Genomic DNA, 20,317 nt, shown 5'->3' on the forward strand with positions numbered 1-20,317 from the left:
TTAGAGACCATGTTGGCCATCCTGGTCTCAAACTCCTGGCCTCGTGTGATCCGCCCACCTTGGCCTCCCAAAATGCTGGCATTACAGGCGTGAACCACCATGGCCAGCCACTACACACCTTTTTAAATGAAAGTCAGATCATATGACTCTGCCTAAAACAAAGTTCCCTCTCATCGTATAGCTGAAGCCCAAACTCCAAGCATGGCCTACCCTGGAATAGCCTTTCTTGTTTTGTGGCAAGTTCCTCAAATTTGTGGATTCGTTTCCATTCTTTATTTTCTTTACAGCTTTGTTTTTGTGAAGCCTTCTCTGATCACACCAGGGTAAATATTTACTTTGTGCCTATGTTTTGTGAATTTGGGTTTTTAATTATTTATTTAGCTATAGTTTTTTCTCACTTTATCGAGGCTTAATTGACAAAAGAATTATTATGTACATTTAAACATGATGTTTTGATATCTGTGCACACTGTGAAATGTTTACCACGATTAAGTTAATCAACACTTCCATCACCTCACAGAGTTCCCTTTTGTTTTTTGTAGTTTTGTGGTGAGAACATGGAAGATCTACTCTCTTAGTAAATTTCACGTATACAATACAGTATTATTAGATATAATATAATGTCTCCATGCTGTACACTAGATCTCCAGAACGCAGCCATTAGTCATCCCGTGAAACTGAAACTCCTTTGTGAATGGATTCTATCTCATCCATAGCCTGCACTGATTTGTGTTGATTAATTCTCTTTCTTACTAAACAATGAGCCGTTTGAGATCCGGGACCATGCCTTTTTTTTTTAATCTTTATATCCATAGAGCCTAGAATAGTATCAGGCTCATCAGGGGCAGTAAAAAATTATTTATCTATTAAATATTAAAAATTACTTTAATTATTGAATGCTGCTTGTTGAAAGGAACAGATGTTTGACTCCTTTACCATATGCCCAGGGAGAACAAATATAAACAAATGAGAATAATTATTCCTTCTTTGTACTGTCTTCACTCTCCCTCTTTCTCCGCACATTCTGGCAGCTCACTCCCCACTTCAAGATAAACCCTGATACACTCCTAGGATTTAAGAGGATTGTTGGCATGAGGGTTAACTCAGACTTTGGATTCAGACACAACTGCCTTGGTCTTCTGAACTGTAAATGAAAATGATGATCCCTGCCTCAAAGAGCTGCTGTAAGAGGCGATATGGTGTCAGGAAAGTGCCTGACCATCGCCTAGCGCACTTGGGAGTTCAATGTGTGTCCCTTCTCTCTTCCCTTCTTAGCCTTTGGTCCACTGAGGGGTAGATTAGCCATAACCCTGTTGTCCTGTTGTCTATCTTTTGGTCAACCCTTCTGTCTTGTGACTATTAAAACGTTGGACTCCTAGAAAGAGAATAAAATATTTTAACTGCATTCATCTGGTAAGCCATTGAAAATATTTTCTGTTAAAAAGAGTGAGACAATAGCAAAGACATGGGATCAGCCTAAATGCCCATCAATGATAGACTGGATAAATAAAATGTGGTACATATACACTATGGAATATTGTGCAAACACAAAAAAGAATGAAATCATGTTCTTTACAGGGACATGGATGGAGCTGGAGGCCATTATCCTTAGCAAACTGATGCAGGAACAGAAAACCAAATACTGTGTGTTCTCACTTATAAGTGGGAGCTAACTGACGAGAGCACATGGACCCATAGAGGGGAACAACAACACACACTGGGGCCTACTGGAGGGTGGAGGGTGGGAGGAGGGAGAGGATTAGGAAAAATAATGAATGGCTACTAGGCCCAATACCTGAGGGGTGAGGTAATCTGTACAAAAAAAAAAAAAAAAAAAAAAAACCCATGACACAAATTTGCCTATGTAACAAACCTGCACATATACCCCTGAACTTAAAATAAAAGTTAAAAAAAAATTTTAACAGAAGGTCATAAAGGAAAAAGATAAATACAAAGACTGAGAGATACTGACAAAGAATAATGAGACATCGAGAACCATGGAGTGGCTACATTTTTGAAAGGCAGAGGATAGAAGAGATGGGAAAGAAGTAAGATCAATTACATGTGAAGTGTTCAGAAAGTATGGATTTCTTTTTCCTGATGAATATCATTACCATGCAACATGTAAACTCAAATCTCTGCCTCCTGGGTGACCAGGCACCATATTACTTTTGGTTTCAAGGCTTTAGTTATACTCCCCTTCATGGCAAAACACTCATAGGAGATGTGATTAATTCGTTTCCTGGTTATCCACTCTCCTCCTTCCTTAGTCTTCACTGAAACCAACATATCTAACATTTCTTCTAAAGCTTTTCCTTATAGAGGACACTTGAATGTAAATATTTAAAAATAGCATTCACTAGACCTGTTTGTGAAATGTATAAGTTCTATCTACACTATTCTTTTGTATTCAGACCAGTTTTCATGAATGTTTACTTGATTGAACATGAGTTTATTACACATATTTAAAAGTTATTTTTCTGTCTCCTTTTTCATATCTTCTTTCCACGCTGTTCATATCTACAGCCTTTTAGATATTTACAGCAAATGCTTTAACACTTCTGTTACTCAGACAACCTTGATCTACAGGATAATGATTTCCTAAAACATTTTTGTTTTTAAAATAATTTCCCACTACCCTCTTTTTACTCATAATCGTTGTTGCTTGCTTCTTCCCCCAACTCTTGACTACTAAAGTCTTTCAGAAACAGATATTATATCTTAGTCACATGTAAACACCTTCTCACCTTTTTTTCTACAATTCATTCATTCAACAAATACTTATTGAGCACCTTCTATGTGCCTGGAATTGTTCCAGTGCTGGAGATACAGCAGTAAACAAAAACTTTTGCCTTCATAGAACTTACATCCTAGTGAGAAGACAGACAATAAAGAAATACACACACTCACACAATCAGACACTACCCAGAACAAATCCTATCTCTACTTTGAACGATGCCTTGTTCCCATCCTTTTGGAATAGATTGGGTGGAATAGGACACCCGATCTGAATACATTTCTTTCAACATTGAACTCCTGGAGACTCTCATATCTTTATCACTCATGTGGAATTTATTGAATGCTGCCTAGTATTGTGATTATTTTCCACATAACAAAATCTTCTTGCTTAAATTGAAACCCCAAGTGGGCTGGGTTCATGACCTGTATTTCTCCCACCAGCCTTGTCCTATAATTATGTATTTAAATAGTCAATGGTATCAAAAAGGAGCAAGGGATTAAACTTTGAAAATGTCAATACATGATTTAGAGTCAGCCAAATATTCTATATGTTTACCTGCTCCCCTTTTCATCCACCTATGAATGTAGAAAAATAACCTTAGAGCTTTGGATCCCACAGTAAATCCCTGTTTCCTGAGGTAGTTTTGCTAAAGTTTCTGCTGGAGAGGTAAAAGTTCTGCTGTCTTTAACCAAAAACGGATGCTCTGAGAGTTAATTTTACCGGAGTTAATTTTATAATTTCCAAGTGTTTATTTCCATATGCATGAAATGTATTTAAGTACTGAAGCCCTTCTTAATATAACCTGGCAGCCTTCGGTGAAAGAAGTTCAAAAGAAATGCTTCTATTTATAGCAATAAGAAACTACAGTTCAGGAGTTCCAGGAAATTCTTTTTAATCATTCATAAGATTGCCTTTCCCGAAGGTGTATCCGATATTTTCTCCTTCATGCCAAATGATTCCTTGTTCTTACATCAGGCAGCATGCTCTCTGAGAAACACTCCTGCCTCTGTTTTGTAGGTAACTCTGAATAGTCACTCTATTCAGTGACTGAGTATTGGACTGACTATTGGAACTGAGCTCTCCAATCTTACAATGCCACCTTGCAATTTTAGAAAACAGGTGAACCTATCTGTGCTTCCAGCACTTCCAATTGACCTTCCTAGTATTGGTTTCCAATTTACTAAAATCTTAACTATGTATGTGATGATGTCCAATTTATTATTATTATTTTTTTTACAAATAAGGGGGTTAAGATGATCTCTCTAGGAAATATTAACTTTTGCTTAGAGATTTTATCAGAATGTATGGTGGGTGCATTCAATGATATATGATTAACCTCTCTACTTGGCTGCAGCAAATACAATATTTAATTAGAAAGTATAAAACTTTTAGTACTTGTTATAACTAATACAGAGCTTTGTAATTCTCAAATAGCAGTTGACAGGATTTTTTTTCTCTTCTTTTCTTCAAAATAAAAAGAAAATTCATCTGGACCTCAGTCAATTCTTCCCTCCCACCTTGTGCTTCAAGTAATACTTAAAGATAAATAATCTTTATTTTACTGCTAGTGTAACAGATGCTCAATACGTGTGAGTATATAACAAGTGATTGACCAGGCATGGTGGCTCATGCCTGTAATCCCAACACTTTGGGAGGCCGAGATGGGCGGATCACTTGAGGTCAGGAGTTCGAGATCAGCCTGGCCAACATGCTAAAACCCTGTCTCTACTAAAAATACTAAAATTAGCTGGTTGGGGTGGCGAATGCTGGTAATCCCAGATACCTGGGAGGCTGAAGCAGGAGAATCTCTTGAGGCTGGGAGACAGAGTTTGCAGTGAACCAAGATTGCACTACTGCATTTCAGCCTGAGCAACAGAGAGAGACAAAACAAAACAAAACAAAACGAAACAGGTGCTTCACCTGCTTGGTCTGGCCTAGCCCCATTTTCTTGATTTCTTGACCCTCTGACACAGTTGTTGTTTTAAGTTCCTTGTTCTCAAGAAGCAACAAAATAAAAGCTGCAATCAAAGCTACTGTTTAATCTTAATATTGTCCAATCCTTTTATAATGAACAAGGTGTATAAGAAAATCTGCCCTCAGAAAACACACCAATGTCACGAAGAACAGTGTGGTAGATATTTAGATAAGGCAACAATTCTTTTTAATAATAAACAGAAGCATTTATTTACATATCACTGGTTAATTGACAAAATTCTGCGGGAAAAATAGAAATGAACTAGCAGCAGCGTTGACCGCGAGTCGGGAATTAGAAACAGCATTGTCCTCGTTGGAACTCCACCTACTCAAAGTCCCACCCAGGCCGGTTCTGGAGACTTCTCTCATCACGCAAAAGAGCTAAAGTCCTTGGGCAGGGAAGCAGGTCTGTGGTCCCGGCTGGGGTCCCAACCCACACTGGAGTCACCAAACTGTGGGGAGTCTTGGAAACTTATGCTCTCATTTCATTCCTTTTTAGACCCTCTGCCCAAGGTCATGTTTGGCCATAGATGGTGCCTCTTGATCTGTCTCTGTGTGACTGTGCGTCAGCCAAGAGCCTGTGTACTTTAAAACCAAAAAGGCATTTTTATGTCATCATTTATTAGACTTGCATCTTGGTAATTATTAAGGAAAAACAGCTAAAACCAAAAACTGGAAAAGGGTAGGCTGCGTCCTGGCACAGCTGTGAAGTGAGGAGGCTGTGACTCCCCTGATCCCTGCATCTTCCCCTTCTAGATTTCCGTGAGTTCCTTGCAAAGCTGCTCTAGTGAGTGGCCGTGGACATCCTCCCCACGGCCTCCCAGAGGGCTGTCCAGCCTCACTGCCGGTTCTCCCAATGTGGGCTCTCAGCTAGCAGTGGAAAGTAGAGAAAGTAAGCCTTGCCGAGGACCAAATGATAGATAAGCCGTTATTTACCAGCCCAGAAGTATTTTAACAAAACGATGATTGCCTCCTTTGATACTGAAAATGTTCCAGTTTGTGTCAAGCTGTTTAGGGGTGTTTGGTGCAGAGTAAAAAGTGGGGTGCAGGTCATCAGGTCACACCAGCATCCCCTAGGGTGAGATGCAGAAAGTGAGTAAAGACAGACATCTATAGTGTTAGAATATAATTTGTATAAAAGTAAAATCATAACTCTCATGTAAATATAAAGTAAATACACAGCAAGGTTTATTTTAAAATTGATTTCTGTATACAATTCTATGAACTTTAACGAAAGTGGAGATTTATATAACCATCATCACAACCAGGATACAAAACAGTTCTACCACCCCAGATAATCCTAACCCCTGGTATTCTCTGTTTGTTCTCTGTTACTGTAGTTTTTCTGTCTTGCTTTGTTTTGTTTTTTTAGAGACAGGTTCTCACTTTGTAGAGTTCAGGCTGGAGTGCAGTGGCATGATCTTGGCTCACTGCAACCTCCACTCACTGCAGCTTCAACTTCCTGGACTCAAGTGATCCTCCCACCTCAGCCTCCCGAGTAGCTGGGACTACAGGTGTGCACCACCACACCCAGCTAATTTTTGTAAGGTTTCGCCATGTTGCCCAGGCTGGTCTGGAGCTCCTGAGTTCAAGCAGTTCGTCTGCCTCTGCCTCTCAAAGTGCTGGGATGACATGCACAAGCCATCACCGCACAGCCACGCCTGTTCGTCTTTTTTAGAATGCCACATGAATAGGATCGTACAGTGTGTAATCTTTGAGACTGGCCTTTCCACACAGTGTAATGCCTTTGAGATTCTTCTGAATTGTTTTGTGTATCAGTAGTTTATTTCAGAGTATTATTTCATTGTATGGGTATACCACGGTATATGTCCATGCACCTGTTAAAGGACAATTGAATTGTTTCCAGTTTTTGTTGATTATGAATAGTGCTGTTATAAACATTCATGTGTGTGTGAATGTAAGGGTTTTGTTGTTGTTGTTGTTGTTGTTGTTGTTTTGGTGGAGTCTCACTCTGTTGCGCAGGCTGGAGTGCAGTGGTGCGATCTTCTTGGCTCACTGCAACCTCCACCTCCTGGGTTCAGGCAATTCTCCTGCTTCAGCCTCCCGAATAGCTGGGATTATGGGCATGTGCCACCACACACAGCCAGTTTTAATTTCTCTAGGGTAAATACCTGGGAGTGGGATTTCTGGGTCATATAGTAACTGTATGTTCTACTTTATAAGTACTAGCAGACTTTTCCAGAGTAGCAAGAGCATTTTGCATTCTCACCGGCAATGTATGAGAACGCCAGGTGCTCCACATCCTTGCTGGCACTTGGGATTGTTAGTATTTATTTATCCATTCTAATATGTAAATAGGGGTATCTCATCATGATCTTAATTTGCATTTCCCTAATAGCTAATGATGTTAACTTTTTTTTTCATGTGCTTATTTGCCATCTTTATATCCTCTTTGGTGAACTATCTGTTCGAGTATTTTGTCCATTTTTTAAAATTGGGATTTTGTTTTTGCTTTTTCTCAACTGTTATTTTAGGTTCAGGGGGTACAGATACAGGTCTGCTACGTGGGTAAATTGTGTGTTGCTGAGATTTGGCATATGAATCATCCTGTCACCCAGGTAGTGAGCCCAATTCCAATAGGTATGTTTTCAACCCTTCCCCCACCTCTCAGCCTCCCCTACCTAGTAGCCCCCAGTGCCCTGGTGTCTGTTGTTCTCATCTTTATGTCCATGTATACACAATGTTTAGCTCCCACTTATAACTGAGAACATGTGGTATTTGGTTTTCTGTTCCTGCATTAATTCACTTAGGATAATGACCTCCAGCTGTATCTATGCTGCTGAAAAGGACATGATTTTATTCTTTTTTATGGCTGCATTTTATTCTATGGTGTATACATACCACATTGATGGACATCTAGGTTGATGCCATGTATTTGCTATTGTGAATAGTGCTGCAATGAACATAGGAGTACATGTGTCTTTTTGGTACAATGATTTATTTTCCTTTGGGTGTACACCCAGTAATGGGATGGCTGGGTCAAATGGTAGTTCTAAGTTCTTTGAAATCTCCAAACTTGTTTCCACAGTGGCTGAACTAATTTACAATCCCACCAACAGTGAATGAATGCTCCCTTTTCTCCACAACCTTGCCAACATCTGTTATTTTTTATTTTTTTAGCATTAGCCATTCTAACTGGTGTAAGACGGTATTCTCATTATGGTTTTGATTTGCATTTCTGTAATGATTAATGAATTTGCACGTTTTTTCATATATTTGTTGGCCGCATGTATGTCTTCTTTTAAGAATTGTCTGTTCATGTCCTTTGCCCATTTTTAATGGGGTCATTCATTTTGTGCTTGTTGAATTGTTTAAGTTCTGTATATATTCTGGATATTAGACCTTTGTTGGATGCATAGTTTGTGAATACTTTTCCCCATTCTGTAGGTTGCCTGTTTACTCTGTTGATAGTTTCTTTTGCTGTGCCGAAGCTGTTTGTTTTTTTACTGTTCAGTCTTGAGCATTCTTTGTCTTATATATGAATCTTCTGTTGACCATGTGGCTTGCAAATATTTTCTCCCACTCTGTAACTTGTCTTTTTATTTCCTTAGCAGTATCTTTCTCAGAGCAAAAGTTTTTAATTTTGATGAAGTCAAATTTGTCAAAATTTTCTTTTATAGATTGTGCTTTTCATGTCACGTCTAAAAACTCCCTGCTTCTTGAAGAATGCCTTGAAAAAATACGTATATTTATATTTATATCTATAGAGTGTTTACATATATATATAGGCTAACCCTAGATCAAGAAGATTTCCTCCTTTGTTTTCTTCAAAATATTGGATGCTTTTAGGTTTTCTATTTAGGGCTAGCATTAATTTTGAGTTAATTTTTACATTAAATGTGAGGCTTATGTTGAAATTTACTTTGCATATGAATATATAATTGTTCCAGGAAGATTTGGTGAAAAGCGACATTTGTCTCTCTTGAATTATCTTTGTACCTTTGTCAAGAATCATTTGATGACTTCCTGCAGATCAAGTTGACACAGACTAGTCTTTCTTTTCTCCTCCCTACTAAATAGAACTATTAACCTTGGAAATAATGCAAGAGGCAAACAAAGGAGAACTCCAAAGGAAGCAGGAAGAAGGTGAACTGGCTGGGGACCCTCTGACTAGGGGAAAAACACAGCAGCAGGGCATCTTATATTCCCTCATCTAACAGAAGGTCCCCCAGCCTAGCAACAGAAAGCAACTAGTAGTCATTTGACAACACTAGGCAAACTCATTGTCAATGACAAGGGGGTTGATTGGAACCCCACTAATGCTAGGAGTCTAGAGTACGCAAACATCTCTTCTGACAGCCAGAGACCCCTTCCCTTTTCCCCCTGTCCACTCCTAGACCTACCAAGACCTATCAAGGCAGCTGGGAAGTAGTAGCAAGAGGGACCCAGACACAGCAAGTGTACCTGAGGGCCTGAGACTTGCTTCTCCCACCCAGAGATACTGGAGTGGCCAGAAGGGACCTGCTCAGCCCAGGATGTGGCCAGCCTGGGAAGCTGCTTTGTCCCAATAAGCGTGAGACTCCCTCTCCCACTAAGAAACATTGGGCAGGTGGGTGGAACCTGCAAGAAAGACCTAAGCACAATAAGTACCCTGGCACAGGCCACTCCTTTGTCCCCATGGCGTTGAGGCTACCTTCCCTCACCAAGAGACATGGAGTGGGGGATGACAGTAGGGAGACATCTTGCCACAAAGGTCCTCTCTATCTTACACAGGCTGGGGGAAACCAGACACAACAAGCCCCTGCCTAGGGAAGCCTCTGGGTCCTTGTAGGCCTGAAATACCTATCCTTCACAAAGAGTCCCAGAATGGGGAAACCCCTTGTGTTCCTTCAGATACACCAGGAAGGACCAGTGGGAGTCCCAGCAGCCTAGTTAAACCAAGCAGAAAAACACATACACTCACTGAAAGTGTCTGAAAATTAAAGTGTCATTGGAATCACTGCCTACAAAAGTAGTCCAGGACGTCCATGCAGAACTCCAGGGAGACTGCTTGCTAAAATAAATAAATAGACCCAGAGTTTCCCAATATAATGGACAACATATCCAGATTATGACCAAAAAAAGATCTATCATATCAGGAACCAAGAAAATCACAATACCAATGAAATGACAATCAGTTAATGCCAGCATGAAGGTAAATCAGATGTTGGAATTATCTGACCTGGATTTTAAAGCAGTCATCATGAATGTGCTTCAACAATCCATTACAAATTTTCTTGAAATAACTGAAAAAAATAGAAAATTTCAGCAACAAAAATAGCAGTTATAAAAAAGGAACCAAATAGAAATTATAGAACTGAAAAATGTAATAACAAATAAAAAATCTCACTGGAAGGACACAATAATAAAGTGGAGATGACAGATGATAGATTCAGCTAACTTGAGGACAGAGCAGTAGAATTCACTCAACCTGTATAACCAAGAGAAAAATTAACTGGCAAAAAAAAATGAACAACACCTCAGGGACTTATGGGACAATAATAAAAGATCCAACATTCATATCATTGCAGTTCCAGAAGGAGAGGAGAGAGGGTAGGACTTAAAGAGTATTCAAATAGGTAACGATTGAAAACTCCCCACATTTGGTGAAAGATATAAATTTTTGATTAAAGAAGAGAAGATTCCAAATAGGATAAATCCAAAGAAGTCAACACTAAGTTTATTATAATTAAACTTCTGAAATCAAAAGACAAAAATCTCTTGAAAGCAGCCAAAGAAAAACTATGCATTTCTTGTAGGAAAACACCAATTCAAGTGACAGTGGCTTTCTTATTTGAAACTATAGAAGCCAGGTGGAAGTGGCATATTTTTCAAGTGCTGAAAGAAAAGAACTGTCAACCACAAGTATCTGGTGAAACTATTCTTCAGCAATGAAGAAGGCAAATAAAGCCCTCCTCAGGTAAATGAAAACTAAACAACTTACAGTTAGCAGGCCTATCCTAACAGATTGGCTAAAGAATGTTTTTCAAACAGAAAGGAAATGATGAAAGAATCCAGAATGATCAGGAAGAAAGAGGAAATATATATATATGTGTATATATATATATAATATATATAATATATATTTATACACACACACATATATATACACACACATATATATATATATATCTCCATGCAGTAGACGATCCATTTCCTCATGAGTTTTATAAGTCACATTTGATGATTGAAACAAAATGTATAACATCTGATACTCAAGACAATGGTATTTTAAAGTAAAGGAAGTAAAGACACCTGAAAGGAAGTGAGGCTTCTATACTTTACTTGAAGCAGTAAAATGTGGATACCAGTACACTGTGATAAGCTATATTTGTATATTGTAATATCTACTGTAACCACTAAAAAACCTATACAAAAAGCTACGCTCAAAAAACCATAAATAAGTCAAGATGGAATCCTAAAAACAATGTTCAAGTAACACACAAGAAGGCAAGAAAAGAAGAGCAGAGGAATAAAAACCAATCAAAAGACAGATTGGCAGAGTGGATAAGAAGTTATGATCCAGCTATATGCTGTTTAAAGAAACTCACTTCAAATTCATTTGACGTAGGTAGGTTGAAAATAAAAGGATGGACAGGAGTGGGTTTTAAAATATCTTATGAATTAGACTACAGAGCAAAGAAAATTACTAGAGATAAAGAGGGACATTATATTAATGATCAAATGAATTAATCTATGAGGAAGACATAATGATCTAATGTGTGTGAACCAAACAACAAAGCCTCAAAATAAATGAAACAAAAAAAAACCTGATAGCACTAAAAGGAGAATTTGACAAGTTCACAATTATATTTGGGACTTCAACACTGCCCCCGACCCCCAGCAACTGGTAGAACTTCTAAGTGGAAAATTTGCAAGGATATAGAAGATTTGAGCAACAGCAGCAACCAACAAGATCTCATTGACATATGTAGAACACTCCAACAATAACAGCAGAATACATATTTCATTAAAAGTGCATGTGAAAATTCACAAATATCCTGAGCCATACAAAAAACCTCAGGAAATTTTAAAAACTTGAAATTATACATAATATGTGCAATAATCATGATAGAATCAGACTAGAAATTAATAACAAATACAACAAGAAAATCTCTAAACACGAAAATTGAATGATGCACTTCTCAATAATCCATGGGACACAAAAGGACATCTAAAAAAAATTAAGAACATAGGACTGAAAGAAAATTAAAGCATATCAAAATTTGTGGGGCCCACTTAAAGGACTGTTGAGAGGAAAATCTATTGTACTAAATGCTTACGTTAGAAACAAAAAGAGGTCTCAATCAATAATCTTAGCTTCTACCTCAAGAAACTAGAAAAAGGAGAGCAAAACACTCCCAACACAAACAGAAAGAAGGAAATAATGAAAGTCAGAAATCAATGACATTTAAAAGAGAAACAATAGAGAAAATCAATGAAATAAAAATCTGGTTCTTTAGAAAGTTAAATAACGTGGGTAAACCTCTGCAAAGATGACAATTAAAGAGAGGGGACACAAATTGCCAAAGCCAGGAATGAAAGAAGGAATTATTACTACAACCCCTCAACACACAATAAAGGATTATAAAGAAATGCTACAAGCAACTTAGTTCAGCAACTTAGATATAATGGATGGACCAATTATTTATCAAAAATTACAAACTACCCAAACTCACCAAAGATGAAATAGATAACAGCCCTGCAACTATTAAATAAATTTAATTCATTAAAATTTTTTCAAAAAAGAAATCTCTTGATCCAGATAGTTTCATTGGCAAATTTCACCAAACATTTAAAGAATTAACATCAATTCTACACATTTTTTTTCAGAAATAGGAAAATAGAGGACACTTCTCAGCTCACGAGAATCTAATGCCAATCTATTTGCATTAGGTTACTCTAATGCCAATACCAGACAAGGACATTACAAGAAAATTACAGATCAATATTCCTCATGAACGTAGATCCCTAAATCCTGTATGAAATATTAGCAAATCAAATTCAGCAGTAGATACAAAGAATAATTTATCTGAGCAACTTGAGGGCTTTATCCTAGAAATGCAAGCCTGTGTCATGCTTGTCAATCAATGTAATCCATCATATTAGCAGTATAAAGAAGAAAAACCAACTTATATTAACTGACACAGAAAAAGCATTTGGCAAAATTAAACATCTACTTATGATGTTGATATGATAAAAATAAAAATATAACTGTTGAAAATAGGAATAAAAGGGAATTGCCTCAACTTGATAAAAGGCATCTACAAACTCATTTACGGATCACATCATACTTAATGGTAAAAGACTGCAAAGATCATGAACAAGACAAAATATCATCTGTTTTTACCCCCCCCCCCCCCCCGGTTGAACATTGTATTGGAATTCCTAGACATTGCAATAAGGCAATTTTTAAAAGTTACACAGATTGGAAAGTGTGGGAGAAAAAAAAAAACCTGTCTGTATTTGCAGACAACATGATTGTCTAAATAGAAAATCCTTAAGAAATCCACTTAAAAAAAAAACTCTTGGAACTAATAGATGAGTTCAGTAATATATCAGGATATCAGGTCAATACAGTCAACATACAAAAATCAATCACGTTTCTATATGCTAGCAATGAACAATTGAAAACAAAACATTTTGTAAATATTTTAAATAGCTTTCAGAAATGAAATATGAAATAAAAATGAAAGTGAAACAAAACATGTCTAAGACTTGTATATTGAAACTACAAAAATACTCACAAAACCAATCAAAGAATCACTAAGTGAAGAGACATACCATGCTCAAATATTGGAAAATGCGAAATAGCAAAAATGTCGATTTTTCCCCAGTTGCTCTAAAGATTTGATGCAATTCCATCAAAATTCTAGCAGGATTTTTTGTAGATATAGACAAGCTGATTCTAAAACTTTTATGGAAAGGTAAATAAACTATGATAGCCAAAATAATTTTGAAAAAGGATCATAAAGTTGAAATAATCACTACCTGCTGTTAAGACTTACTATAAAGCTACAATAACCAAGATCATGTGGTATTGGTGAAGGGACAGACAGATCAATGAACAGAATACAGCCTAGAAAAAGGTGACAAAAGTAAGGCCAAGGAAGTTTTTAACTGAAATGTTTGTGAGGTAATAACATGCTGTTACAAGAAGTAATATAGAGCAATTCCAGGTACCCTAATTATACAATTGTGAAAACTATAGAACAATATCATAATTAGGATATTGACATTGATACAATCCAATCATTTTATTCAAGTTTATTTTTCTTCTACATGTGTGTATTTAGTTTTATACAATTTTATCACATGTGTAGGTTTATGCATTTACTAGCACAGTTAAGATAATGAATAGTTTCATCACCACGTGGACCCTCAAGTCGCATTGCCCCAGTAGCATTTGTTAAAAAGGCCATCCTTCTTCCATTGAATTGCTTTTGCACCTTTGTCAAAAATCAGTTGAGCATATTGTTTTGATTTCTATTTCTGGGTCTTCAGTTCTGTTACATGCATCCATATGTCTATCCCTCTACTAGTATCACTCTGTCTGAATTACTGTAGCTATATAGTAAGCCTTACTATCAAGTACAGTGATTCTTCCCACTTTATTTTTGTCAAGATTGATGTAGCCATCCTAAAACCTGTGCCTTTTCATATAAATTCTAGAATAAGATTGTCTATTATATGTCTAGAAAAAACCGCTGGGATATTGATAGGAATTGCATTAAAACCAGAGATCATTTTGGGGGAGAACTGACATCTTTAATAGTTACATCTTCAAATCCATGAACACAGTATGTCTCATCATTTATCTAAGTCTTCTTTGATTGCTTTCCTTAGCATTTTTAATATTCAGCACACAGATCATGTAGGAATTCAACATGTTTTGCAAAGTTTATCTGTAAGTATTTTATTTGGAGCAATTGTAAATGCTTCAGTTTTTTGGTTTTAATTTTGATTTGCACATGTTCCTTGTTACTTACTATATGAAACACAATTGGTTTTTGTGTGTTGATCTTATATTCTGACCCTTTGATGAACTCATTTATAGTAGTTTTTTTTTTTTTTGGAGAATTCCTTGGGAGTTTCCACATAGACAGTCATGTCATCTGCTTTGTATTTAGTTTTCAATAGTTTTATTTTGATGTATCTGAGAGTAGACTTCTTTGGGTTTACTTTATTGGCATTCACTGAAATTCCTGACTGTGTAGATTTGTTTTCAACCAAATTGAGGGAGCCATCTCAGCCTTTCCTTCTTAATTCAATGTGTTTTTTCTATACTGTACCCTTTCTCTTCTCTGTCTGGGACTTGATGACACCAATCTTAGACCTTTTTAACTGTGCCACAGGTCCCTGAGTGTCTGTCAATTATTTTTTTCAATCTTTTGTTTTCTATACAGGTATGGTGGCTCAAACATGTAATCCCAGCATTTTGGGAGGCCAAGGCAGGAGTTTCAATTGAGCCCAGAAGTTAGAGACAAGCCTGGGCAACATAGTGAGACCCTGTCTTTAAAAAATAAAAATAAAAAACAAAATTAGCTGAGCATGGTGGCACACACCAGTACTTCCAGCTACTCAGGAGGCTGAGGTGGAAGGATCACTTGAGCACTGTAAGTTTGAGGCTGTAGTGAGAAGTGGTGGCAGTCAGTGCACCCCCAGCCTGGGCAACAGGTGAAACCCTGTCTCAAACAACAACAACAACAATAATTTTGTTCTCTGTGTTGTTCAGATTGGATGATTTTTATTGTTCTGTCTTCAAGTTCATTGGCTAGTTCCTCCTTTATCTTCATTATGTTATTAAACCCATTTAGGGAGTTACGTTCATTTAAACTTTTGATTACATATTTCTCAGTTCCAAAATTATATTTTTATGTCTTCTATTTATTTTTAAGATTTTTAAACTTCTATTCATTTCAAGAGTATTTGACCTTACTTCTTGAAGCATTTTTAAAGTCTGTGTAATCAACATCTGTGTCATCTAGGCAGTGGTGTCTATTGATTGTCTTTTCCTATGAGTTGAGATTTTCTTGGTTCTTCATATAATGAGTAATTTTAGATTATAATAAGTTATAAGTCCTATGGGTCTTATTTATGGGTTGCATTTACACGCCAAGAATATTCCTTTTGGGTGTATTTTAGCAGTCAATTGACTAAGTTGAGTTCAGGCTTCCAATTCCAACCAGGCTCTTGTGGATTGTCATTCCCATGTCAGTTAAATTTTCAAAGTCTTTGCAGTGCTATTTGGATTGGTTCTGCATGTATGCCAACCAGTATCCACTTTGGGACTTGGATGGCAGTCTATCCCATAGTTCAGTTTTCAGAGTCTATGTATGTGCTGTTGAGGGCCAAGCCATGTATGCACAACTCAGGATAAGCCTAGGAATTTATAAATAATTTTATGGGGTTACTTTTCTGAGCTCCTTCTTTTCCATAATCTTCCTTGCCTTTTCTGATTCTTTGGGGGCTTCCCTTTAGGTCCTCCAGCCAGAAAACTTTATTTACCTTGATCTACTGCACTCTTGCCATGACTGCACCCATAATTACAGCCAAATAGCAGAAGGTCTGAGAGATTATAAGCAATTTTAGGCTCTTACAGGATCCCAGTGCCACCAGTGCCACCGCTGTCACAGGATTCCTTATGGGCTTAGAATGCACAAGAATGAAGAAAAATTAGAAAGAACAAAAATTAAAACTGGGGCTTCCTTTATTCTCTCTTTTTCTGTCTCTCTTTTTCTTCTTTCTTTTTCAATCTTCTTGAGCCTTCTCTGTCTGTGCTGATGTTCACTTCCAGTTACTGGGCTAAGTTTAGTTCAGCATGGGGAATTGTGGAATTCAATAGAAGGATAAACTGTAACCTTTGAGAGTATCTTTTCCATTGGACAGAAATTATTTGCATCTCTACATGTAAAAAATATACATGTTAACCAGTAATTCTCTAAGGCCAGAACTTTTAATTAAAATTTCATTTTTATTAAGTGCTAAACTAAGTACATTTCTCTAGATAAACCTTGGATGAGTCTTTGTTCTTGTACATCATGGAGATTACATGCCATTCTTATTTTGTGGGTTTTTTTTTTTTTTGCTTTATTTCCTTGTTTTGAATAATTTTTCTTGAAAATAGCAATCCATATTATTCCTGCAGAGGGTCTTAACTGAAGTAAAAGATGATATAGTTGGCTTAGATTCTCTGAAGAGGCAACCTAATTGTTTCCAATTCAATAACTATGTATTACATACCTACTACTATGTGCCAGACACCTTGCTAGGCAATTGTGCAGAAGACCAATATATGATTTTCATAATATATATCAATCACACAATGTTCTCTTGAAAGTTCGTTTTTTCTGCATAATAGAGACTCTGTGAAATTCTCCAACTGTCATTGAAAATGAAAATTTGAAAACTTTATGTGTGTATAAAATACAGTCATTCCTCAGTATCGATGGGGAATTGGTTTCATGAAGCCCTATAGATACCAAAATCCATGCATACTCTAGACCCACAGTCAGCTCTGTGGAACCCATGTATATGAAAAGTCAGCTCTCTGCATCTGTGGGTTTTACTTAGCACAAATACTGTATTTTCAGTCACATTTGGTTGTGGAATGCAGAACCCAGGGATAAGAAGGGCCAACAGTATTTACTGAAAAAAATCCACATATGAGTGATCCACACAGTTCAATCTCGTGTTGCTCAAGGGTTCACTGTACCTTATTTCTGTGATGCTCTTCTCAGAAATGCAAGAGCATTTGTTTGTTTGTTTGTTTGTTTAGCAGAAGATGTGATCTTGATTGCCCTTGTTTACTTTCAAAGGAAAGGCAGAGGAAAAAAAGAAGAGGAAAAAGTGAAAGAGGAGGAAGAGGTTATGGCGGTACCAAAATTTGTGGGTGAAGGAAGCTCCGACAAAGAATGGTGTCCTCCCTCCGACCCTGATTTCTCTATGTACGTGTATGAGGTTACCAAATCAATACTGCCCATAACCAATATTAAGGAGCAGATTGAGGTTCTTGCAAAGTAAGTTGTCTATGTATATATGTGTTTTTAATTTCGAAAAAAATTTAGTGACATATACGTTTTAGCCATGTTTTAGACAAATATACCATAAATTAAACTGAAGCTTACAGCACTCTGACTCTGACACAGAAACACAATGAATTGGAAAAGTCCTCAATTTCTATTTAGGTCATATGTTCACTAAGAATCAGAGATAGGAGCTGGAAATTGCTTTGAGAAAAATGCCTGTCATTTTCTTCAGCGAACCCATGAAAAACATCTTTCAATATGATCCTGCAGAAGTTATGAATCAAAAGTTTAAAAATTAAATCATCCCTCAGGTGGATGGGGTGTTCATAAGTTAAATGAATCCTACTGTGAATTATTTGTAAACTGATAAATTTTCTAATACAAATGTCCAATGTCTCTTTTTCTGATCTGTTTCTGATCTTTCGTGTTTCATGTTTCTCTAAGTGGGGTGTGAGCATTCTAAACAATGGCTGCTTAGGCAGGCTCAGGGCTCTGTATAAGCCAGTGAAGTTGTCTTCTTCATTAGAGTGTTTAATTACACCAGGTAAAGGCTGGAAATTGACTCGGTAGCTGTAAGGGGTTAGGAATCACCAGAAGTGAGGACAGGCTTCGTGACTGACACCACTCAGTAGGTAAGCTGCTGGCTTGTGCAACAGCTGCGGTCTCCATGGGAGCTTGCATCTCCTCCAAATAGCAGTGAGTTGCTATCATGAAACCTGGATGTGACAACTGCAAGTAACACAGCTGCCAGATCATTGCCTTTTTGTCAGTCAGAACTGGAAGAGAACATTTTTGGCTACTGAAGTGTTCCTGATGTCCTTGAGAAGTGATGGCTCAAGCGGAACTCTGTCTTGGCTTATGTGAACATTTGTCGAATCTCCTCATGCTTTGTTCCTATCAGTAACACTTTTCATCATTCTCAAATAATTGTCTTTTCTTAACCTGAGCCCACACCAACATAAAGAGAGAGGCAGAGATATGTCCCCATGGCTCTGGTTCCTTGGCATTCACTAGAGTACCCCTGGCTTGGTGGAACTGCAGTCAGTTCAACAGCTTTCTCCCCAACTCTTTCTCTCTCTCTCTCTCTTTTTTTTTTTTTCTTTTTTTAAATCATTGTTCTTCTGTGCTTGGTTTTTCATGCAGCAAGAGGAATTTCTTTAAAATTCGCAATTTGGGCCAGGCACACTAGCTCATGCTTGTAATCCCAGTGCTTTGGGAGGCCGAGATGGGAGGATTTATTGAAGCCAGGAGTTTGAGACCAGCCTGGGCAACATAGTGAGACTCTCATCTCTCTTTATAAATACAAATTAAAATAAAAATTGCAATTCTGCCCTTACTCCAAGAATGTAGTGGTCTTCATAGACAAAGGGTATTGCAGGTGTGTTTACTGACTTCTTCAGTGAAAGCCTAATATTAGGAGAAATACACAAGCAAAGTATACCACATTTATCCTGCCTTGCCCGCAGAGCTGTGACTTTATTTTCCTTTTTGCCTCGTCCTCTTCTTCCTTGCTCCTCTGACTTCAGTGTTAAGTCATACCATGTCTTTCTCTAAATTAAAATAAATTTTAAAAGAAAACATAAAAATATAAAACTTGAAAATGTTCATAAATCTAATGGGAAAATTTTCTGGGTGTTTGTCTTGTCTCTGAGTTTAAATTCCTTGAAAGAAGAACCATATGTTAGTTCAACTCCTTCTTTGGATTTCAGATTAAAACATTTAAAAATACTTTTCAAGAGTAAGATAAAATTTTAAAACTGCATTGATATTTAGTGTTATATTGATTTTATCTTTTTATAAGTATTAGAAAAAATTAGCACTCATTTTCTCCTTCAAATTGAATGAAATTGCTAGAATTTCAGTTTATATATGATGGTTTGCATACAGTAAGCATGCTAACCTACTTATGGTAAGTACTTTCTCAAAAATAAAGCATGATGAAAATCACCGCAAATGTCATTTTTACATGTATATTTACATGTAATTACACTCAAAGCATCCTGAGTTATTGAAATTGACTGATTTGATCTCAATGTAATTGACACAGGTATGTGGCAGAAAAAATGGGTGGTAAGATTACAAAAGAGAAAATACCTGATTTCAGCTGGGAACTTCACATAAGTGAACTAAAATTTCAACTTAAATCCAATGTCATACCGATTGGACATGTCAAAAAAGGAATCTTCTACCATCGAGCTTTGCTTTTCAAGGTGTGTAAGGTATTTTGCCTCATTTGCCGTTAAGTAAAAATGCTTTGTCTTTATCATATTGGAGTAGGCCAGTTGCTAACATTTAACTGAATATTATTAATTCTACCATTTAGATTTATTTATATCTGGCATATATGTGTATATATACATATATACAAGCATACACATACATATATACGAATATATACATGCATACACACATATACCTGCCTATATATTCACCAGACTACTAGAAGCATATTTATTCAGTAGTGACCATACACCTACTATGGGAGGGCCTCTGCTAGGGCCTGAGAGTACAGAGATACTAAAATGACAGTCCCTGCACTCAAGGGGTACTTAAACCAGACTTGCAGCTTCCAAAG

The 20,317-nt window shown here is 37.0% G+C and overlaps 2 protein-coding genes across 4 annotated transcripts in view; both read left to right on the top strand.

Moving 5' to 3' along the window:
- The window catches only part of MSRB2 (methionine sulfoxide reductase B2), a 456,570-nt gene that overhangs the window by 341,432 nt on the left and 94,821 nt on the right, over window positions 1-20,317 (top strand). The window lies entirely within an intron of this gene.
- The window catches only part of ARMC3 (armadillo repeat containing 3), a 114,305-nt gene that overhangs the window by 89,738 nt on the left and 4,250 nt on the right, over window positions 1-20,317 (top strand). For all 3 annotated transcript variants that reach the window (XM_050804051.1, XM_050804053.1, XM_050804052.1), the window contains exons 17-18: window positions 17,533-17,733; window positions 19,790-19,952. In XM_050804051.1, the coding sequence (XP_050660008.1) occupies window positions 17,533-17,733; window positions 19,790-19,952 (364 nt within the window). The remainder of the gene's footprint in view (window positions 1-17,532; window positions 17,734-19,789; window positions 19,953-20,317) is intronic.

Source organism: Macaca thibetana, chromosome 9, assembly GCF_024542745.1.
Source record: "Macaca thibetana thibetana isolate TM-01 chromosome 9, ASM2454274v1, whole genome shotgun sequence".
Classification (NCBI taxonomy): domain Eukaryota; kingdom Metazoa; phylum Chordata; class Mammalia; order Primates; family Cercopithecidae; genus Macaca; species Macaca thibetana.